This window comes from Pleurodeles waltl, chromosome 3_1 (assembly GCF_031143425.1).
Source record: "Pleurodeles waltl isolate 20211129_DDA chromosome 3_1, aPleWal1.hap1.20221129, whole genome shotgun sequence".
NCBI classification, from domain to species: domain Eukaryota; kingdom Metazoa; phylum Chordata; class Amphibia; order Caudata; family Salamandridae; genus Pleurodeles; species Pleurodeles waltl.
Window position 1 is genome coordinate 931,837,915 of NC_090440.1, and position 8,138 is coordinate 931,846,052.

The following is an 8,138-nucleotide window of genomic DNA, read 5'->3' on the forward strand; positions in this document are numbered from 1 at the left end:
CGTCCTGGGTAAAGATTTTACCTTTTGACTTGGGGCCCTATTACGAGTTTGGTGGTCCGAGGACCAGATTACAACCCTGGCGGTCGGACCGCTGCCACCGTCATGTGGTGGGCAGTGCAGTGGCCTCCCTGCCCAGCACCCTCGCAATGCACGTTGTCTCCTACAGCAGAGAGTGCGCATTCCGAGGGAGCTGGGGGAACCCTCTGTGCGACGGCACTGGCCTCCTCCCCAAGGGTCTGGCGGGCCGAGAGCCGGCCCGTCAGTCCCATAATGAGGCCCTTACTCTTTTAAGTCACAATCCAAAAAGGAGTATACTCATAAAGCCCCCCATAACATCAGGGGAAGTGCTTAGAGACTCACAGGATGTCAGGCAGAGGCCAAAAGCAGGGTCCAGTCCCGGTCCAGTTGCCACTGATTGGCAAGGTACTTCCAGGAAAAGGCCCCTTGCAGTTTGTTTACTACCTATAGACACACAGGTCAGGCATCTGCCCCTTGGAGTAAACTTATTTGTCCTAGGTTCAAGAGAGAGCAGGTCCAGTCCTTCAGGATTCCTCTGAGGTCACACACAGCAGGTCAGTCCTCTTCTAATCTCCCACAGGTCCAGAAAGAGTTTTGAAGTGGGTGATGTCACATTTAGCATGGCACAAGCTAGCAGTTGGGGTTGACACACGGGGTAAAAGTTGTAGTTCAGTCTTTGTTTCCTGTTTTACACTTTCCCACACCTATACGGAGGAGGGTTATAGAGAGTAGTATGTTGAAGTCGCTCAAGGCAGAAACAAACAATTTATATACTGTTTACATTTAAAAATTGTGCACCTAGGTGACAATGGTTTCCAAACCATAGAGAAAGGAACATCATATGAAAAAATAATTTGCTTAAACAGATATTTGTGGCATATTTGAATATACCGACTAAAGATGTAGGTCAGTATTTCTTTCATCATACTGCATAATTGCTCATATGAAAAAAATGTTTTTAAATTAAGTATGCTTTTTAATGTGTCAGGTGTAGGTGGACAATGTAATTTCCATGTCAGACACATCTAACTGCCTGCTGGTTGTTTAGGAGATAATGTTTCACTCCGAAGGTATGTGCTCATGTGAAATGCAAACTCTGTTCTCAATTGGAAACGATTTACTGCAAATACATAATACACAAGATACAATATATTATAGGTAATACCTTCATCCATGATAAAATACTGATATGTGATGCACAGTGGATGAATTAGCTTAAAACATTACTGTCATTGTTTTAGATTATTATGGCACAAATATTCTTCAAAAACATGTCCAAATGAGTTTGTATCAAAACCAATGCTTTTGAATAGAACATACATGCCCTTCTTTCTCAAAATTATCTTTAAGCATCCTTCACCACTCCGCACACTGAGAGGTTTCTGATTTTTTTTCCAATAAACCAACACGCTGTATTGTTATACTAGTAACAAAAATGAATTCCCAATATACAGTTCTTTATTAGTCTTCATCCCAAACCCAATATTACATTATTGCTTAAGAAAGCTTAAACCGAGATTTGTTTGACAGACTCATTATGTTTATAAATGTGTACAATATTTTATGATGGTGTAATTAAGTTCTTGAACTGATAAAGTCCGGCATTAGTTTAAGGTGACTGGGTGTGTACATAATGGCCATCTGTTGAAAAATGATAAAGGGGTGTGGCAAGATGGTAAGGTACGTAAAAACACAATTTACAAGAAATGATTTACCTTACAACACATACCCAGCATTCGCAGCACCACAAAAAAGATGGTTATTTTCTCAAAGACAAACAGAAGAATATGGCAAGATTGCAATTGCTCTTCAGCATTATTCATGTGTCAGTTTTTTTATTTAGTAATGGTAACAAAATTAAACATTATATTAAAAAACAAGCTTTAGGTGACTACTAAACGAACCACTATACCCTACATACCACTGTATAAGTGCACATGACCTCCTTCAGCTCTTTTCCACAGCAAGTCCATATTGAGGGTAAGATTATATCTAGGCTATCCTATTTTTGGTTTAAGCCTATAATAAATGTTAAAAACCCTACCTAAAAGGAAAGAACCCTTATCAGCATAGGCCTATAAACACAAATAAACACCTTCACAACCACAAACTAAAATGCCATTCAAAGAAAGGAAACAGAGACAGAATTTGGTCATTTTTCTTTTCTTCTGAAGAGGCTAACACATTGTAACTTTGTATTGTAAGGCAATAAGAAAGACATGCCTAAGATTATTCTACTTGAGTTTTGTTGTTCTGGGATGCCACTAAAATTTTGCATCATCTTCCTTTTATTTCTTCCAGTTTTGTGAGATTCAATTAAAGCTCTAAGGTCTAGAAGCATGTTTTGTATCCAATGTAATTGTTTTTTACTCTGTAGAAACTCTGGGAATAATTAAATCATATGTCACATTTTGGTAGTGTTTAATTATTTCACTGACTGGAGAAAGGGTTGGCTCATATGATTCTTGGCTGACAATCTGTACTATCACATTTTCCCACAGAATAGTTAAACTCCTCAGATACATCAGCTTCCTTTTTTAAAAATAAAGTGATGGATGGAATGCTTGAATTAATCTCAGCCACTGGTAATCACTGGGATCCAGATCCCAATCCATTGTTTTTTGCTTGTGCCACCTTAGTTTGGACCTAGCCATATGAAATACAGCCTTGACCCTGCTCCTCATGGGAACAGTCCAGCTCGAACTGCCAAGGCAGGTCCTCCCTGAACCGGAATACATGCAAACTAGGACCCGTTCCACCCTGGTAACAGCTCATCAGCCACGTATAGCTTGATTGCAGTGGTACAGTGAGCACAGGATGCACGTCTGAAGACAAAAGTCACACTAAGGGCGTCAACTGCAACAACAACAAGGTGGTGGATGGAATGCTGAATTAATCTCAGCCACCGGCAATCGCTCAGGTCACATCCCAATCCACTGTTTTTCACTCACCATGCCACCACAGATTGGACCCAGCCATATGCAAATCAGCCTTGACCCCTGCTCCTCTTGGGAACAGTGCAGCCCAAACAGGAGCAGGGCCAAGACTGATTTGCAAATGGCTGGCTCCAAATTGAGGTGGCACTGTGGGTGAAAAACAATGGACTGGGATGAGGCTCGGAGAGATTGACAGTGGTTGCATTCCAATATTAAAGCAGTTTAACATAAGTCTACTGGACGTGCTGCCAATGGGAAGATACTATATACTTGCACTACTTCTTGTTTAAATTAAATATGTGTTTTATAACAATCACTGTAAAAAAAAAAAATGTTTTGTATACACTAGAAAAACACAGTTTTGTCTATTTTGGGGATTAGGCTCATGAATAAACACTGATAAGCACGGATTCCAAAGGGTTAATAAAACACTGAGGAAACAACTAAAATCCATTACAAATAAACAGTAAAACAGGACAGCCTAATTATACAACCCAGTTTCACCAAACAAAATTAATGAACCCATGAATATAGATGACAATAAAAAAGAATCATCATTATAACTACGGAATATACTTCAGACGAGGAATAAAAGGCTGGTTCATCTCACATCAAAATCAGCCATTACATTGATGCTGTGCAGCATCACATCCACCACATTGTGCAGAAAGTAAGCAAACTAGTTGACTGGCCAATCACCATCCAAACCTAACCATCACTGGCAGGTTCACAGCCTTTCCTCTGCAAGGTGAATTCGAAAATCAATAGAGATTTTAGTTGGAGCTGTGGGCTCTATAAGTAGTAAATATTCAGGTGGGGCAATAAATTAAAGAGACTTCATCAAAACAAAATCATTGCGCTGCTATTGCAGTTTGTAAAAAAAGCACATTTCCTTTTAAATGCTCCTTTACTAGTTTAAAGTGTTCGATGGATGTTTTCTGAGCCTCTTATTCCTTCCTACAAGAAACAGTCCCAAAAGGCAGAGTAACCAACAATTGTTTTGCATGAAAGGGTCCTTTGAAACGTTAATCAATAAGTTGATACTCACACACTCATGCACAAACCAAAGTATATGTTGTAGTCCAGAGGAAGCTGGGGCTGCCTCATGCTAGGTGTGATATGAGGGAGCAGATGTCCAATGCTGAAGAGCGTATGATCGTAATTAGGAATTTGATGCTAAAAGTATAATCTGCAGAAGCATTTTTGGAGGGTAATTTGGGTATGGACCAGGGCTGGGTTTAATCTGTGGGATTTCTTACGTTCAGGTGCAATGAGCCTGGGCAACAAGCGGGGTGTAATTTTGAGGTTGTGGACTCTTTGGGTGATGTCTAATATCTGAATATGGTTAGGTGGGTCCCAATCAGATGCCCTCTGAGATGGCAGAACACCCTGCTGTTGTGAAGCTAAGAAGACCTTTCACTACGTTGAGTTGTCCTATGCTAAGACTGGTTAGGTTTGGTCCCGTGTCTGGGACTGGTTACTTGTAATGAGTGTAAGAGCAAGAGCACTGGGTAGAAATGCTTAAGTTACCACTTTTTTAGCACTGGCAATTCTCTGGCCAATATTCACTTGCATACATTTTAGGTTGCCTGTGCCATGAAAGACAGGGACCAATTACACACAGCAGTCTTTGGACAACATAAACAAAGCACTCCGGCCTAAACAGCTAGGCCTCAGTTGGCGGTATACTGTCCAGACGTGTGTCCACTTCCCTTAATGCCCACAGAGGCAAAAAGCGCCTAACTCATCGAAGACCAATGTCCCTATAGCATACGGTACATAGGTAGCACAATTACTTAGATAATCTAAAATTATGAAACAACAGAATGCCACCCACAGGGATCTGTAGTGGTTAAGAAATGTTGGCTCCTGTTTTTGCATATCATGGATGTGGCTTGAATTGAGGGGTGCACTCTGCTGTGATCTGAAGGTCAATATCGTCCAGTACCGCTTGTCTCTTGTAGGATATGGTGGCACATTTTTGGCACATGGGGTGACTTACATGCTGTGCGAGTTGTTGGGAATAGTGATGATAAGTACTTGGTCGGAAGGGAGGAGTGAAACGTCCATCATCATCATCATTATGTGTGGCATGGGGAGCAGTTCTAAATAAAACTGAGTGTATGTGCACGAATTATGGTTCTGCCTACTGGGTGGGGAGGGGAGGATGCACCACAGTGGGTGGTTCCGCTATGAGTTGGTTTCTTTTCTATAAGTGGGCTTTATTGAAATTAAAGTTCTTATTCTTTGTGGGAAAAACTGTCCCATATTGATTCTTTCATGGGTCGCAATAACCTACATGACTATTCTAGGAGTGGGGTCCCTATTAGTGTGCACAAGACATTTTCTTAAGGCAGACGCATTACGAGGACAAGATAGTTCATCTACTGTGCTCCGCAATGAGTGTCGGGTAGAGTTGGCAAATACTGGGGGCATCCCGCCTGCAAAACTGATGGTGATCTGTGAGGGCGTCATACTAAGTGCACTAAAAGTGGATGTTGTGTGTGGTGTCACATACAGAAGGATGTTCCGTGAAGAGGGTAACGGGTGTCATATGCGATGTGTAGGGGTCGAAGGGTGTGTGAACTGAATAGAGCTGTAACTGCCTGGCGTGGTCTGCGGTGGTGCTATATAATGGGTGTAGTCTGGGGCTCTCTAAGTGCAGGCCCACAGAGGTTACCATTTAAGGGTGTGGTCTGCGATTACACCACGCTAGGTTTGCAGTCTGGGGGTAAGGGACCCTATTAGGGAGTTCTTGGAAGTTCCCCATTCTGGGTGTGGTCTGCAGGGTGGCGGCATGCTGATATTGATGTGTCTGGAGAGGTCCCTTAGTGGGTATGATGTCCGGGAGCACTCTTTGTGTCATCTGGCACAGCTTCATATTGCGTGTTTTTTAAGTGCCTTGCCTGCAATACTGAAGGCACGAGCCAAGAGTGCGGTGCACTGGCCTTGCCTGCTCTAGGAAATGTCCGCTTGTGCTCTGGGGGGTGGGAGTGGTGGGGCCTTTCCACGGCATAATAGCCTGCCCTGGCGGGAGGAGCAGAGTCTTTTGGGGGCGCGCTGCAGGAGTCAGCCCGCGCATATGGCCGGAGGCGGCCAGTAGACCCACCTTCACGAAGAGCTCGATGTGTACGTCTTTGTCCTCCTCGCGCAGCCCGTTGTGGTTCTGAGGCACCGAAAGAGCCATCTCTTTGCGCGCGCTGCTCAGGGCTCGCGCCGCTCCAACCGTCCCACGGGGCTCGTGCTGCTCCTACAGCTCTTCAGGGCTCGCTCTCCTCTAACTGCCCCTTCAGTGCTTGCCCTTCTCGGCCTCAAGCGTCACTGCGGACCCCGCCTCGCACAGTCCTTCTGTCGTCCTCGAACCCCTCCCGTTATCCCCCTCCTCAGCTGCCCTGGATGCTCCCGTTAGCAGCAGCCCGAGCCCCGCCTGCTCTCAGGCGGGACCCGCCTCTTTCTCCTCCCACAGAAGAAACCAGCGGTGAATAACGGGCCTACGCTGCACACTAGCCAGTGACTAACGAGACCGGCTGCGCGTGTTAACAGAGTGCCAGCCTATGACAAATCTAATCCGTCGGTGCCAGCCCGGGACTAATATTCTAGACTGTGCCTATTTTGTGACTATTATTGGTCTTGCTCCTGCGCTGTGCCAGTCTGTGTGGAAACAACAAGGCTGTGTTGTATTGTGAACGCATCTGTCCGTGGATGCACCGATCTGTGGATCGTGCGGGTCTGTGAGGAGTACACCGTTACCGTCCGTCTAATAACAGGGTTCTTCTAAACCGCCTTGTGATATAATTAAAGACTGGTGGTCTGTTATAAAGCCCAACTGGGCCAGCCTGTGATTGCAGTGGACAGGACAGACACAATTGGACTTTGGCAAGTTATTACTAACAGACCCAGGCTATGCTAACAGGCGACCGACTAGACTGCACCCATGGGCGTAGGAAGTGTGGGGGACGCAGGGGATATGTCCCCCACAGATTTTGGAGTTGGGGGGGGGGGCAAAATAATTTTCCCTGTCTCTTCTGTAATTCGCAGGGCCATTAGCACGTGAAAGCGCAACATATACTGGCCCTGCACATGACCTGTGACCTGCCTCCAAGACACTCGCCCTCTGCCCTTTTGTTGTGCTGAAGCACACAAGGCATTCCTTCTCACCTTGCCACAATCAACTGCCTGCAGTCTGCACTTCTGAAAACAAAGGGAGATGATAGAGGCTCTTTGTTGATTGCTGTCTGCATCCCGCCCCTCCTGAGCCCGACCCTTCCTGTCCCTTGAAAATTGAACCCTGAAGACAGCAGCAAGATTTGAGAAGGTTAGGTGGTTTGGGTAAATAAATAAAGTATTTCCAAGTATCTCTCCCCCTCTTTTTAATTCCAGTGTTGTGTTGTCGAGTATCTCCCTTTTTAAATACATTATTGTTGAATTACTGTGAGATATGAGCAGGGCAGGCTTTAGCTCGCTGATGCGACAATGTTTGTTAGGGCCCCCGTTTCTGTTGCCTCTCTCACTCTCTTTTCTCCTCTGTCTCCAGTTTACCTGCCCCAATGCTAATTATTGTCCCCTAAGTTGACATCCTGACCCCTAACATTCCGGTCTCCTGTCTCTCCCTCTGCCATCCTGGCATTTGTGACAGCGCACTCTGAAGGCCAAGGGCTGTCTGTAAATCTAATTTCCTGCCAATGGCCTGTAGATGCGAAGCCAGCACTGTGGCAACTCACAGGCTTTACAGGACTTCACATGCTGTGGTGGAACAGAGCCTGACACTGCTGGATAGACAGCGGAGAGACCAGCACACAGCATGGGTCCCAGAAAGACCCAGATGGCCTGAGAGATGGACAGGGCCAGGTAAGTCAGCAGTGCCAGTTCTAGGTCCATGCAACCAGTACCACCGCACCGGGTGCTTACTTAGGATGGGGGGCGCAGTGTTTGCAAGTATATTGTGGCTTTAAAAGCACCTGCTGGGCTTTCCTTGCCACCAACAGTTTTCAGGCAACAATAAAAATCTCAAGATAATTCCAGCGATTAATGGTCTGGTCCTGGAGAGAGATTGAAGTTTTGTCCAGCAGAGGTTTTGATTCATCATAACATATTACGTTACTATGCCTGCTGCAAGAACGTCTACATGCAGATCACAAAGTGCATATAATGTGAATATGTCAGTGGGTTACTGCTTTTGTCAGA

General features: G+C 45.0%; 1 protein-coding gene across 1 annotated transcript in view; it reads right to left on the reverse strand.

Annotated features, from left to right (window-relative positions):
- Positions 1 to 6,381, reverse strand: part of CLIC4 (chloride intracellular channel 4) — a 312,082-nt gene extending 305,701 nt beyond the window's left edge. The window contains exon 1 of the mRNA XM_069223930.1: positions 6,064 to 6,381. Within this exon, the coding sequence (XP_069080031.1) occupies positions 6,064 to 6,141 (78 nt within the window). The 5' untranslated portion in view covers positions 6,142 to 6,381. The remainder of the gene's footprint in view (positions 1 to 6,063) is intronic.
- Between the last annotated feature and the right edge of the window lie 1,757 nt (positions 6,382 to 8,138).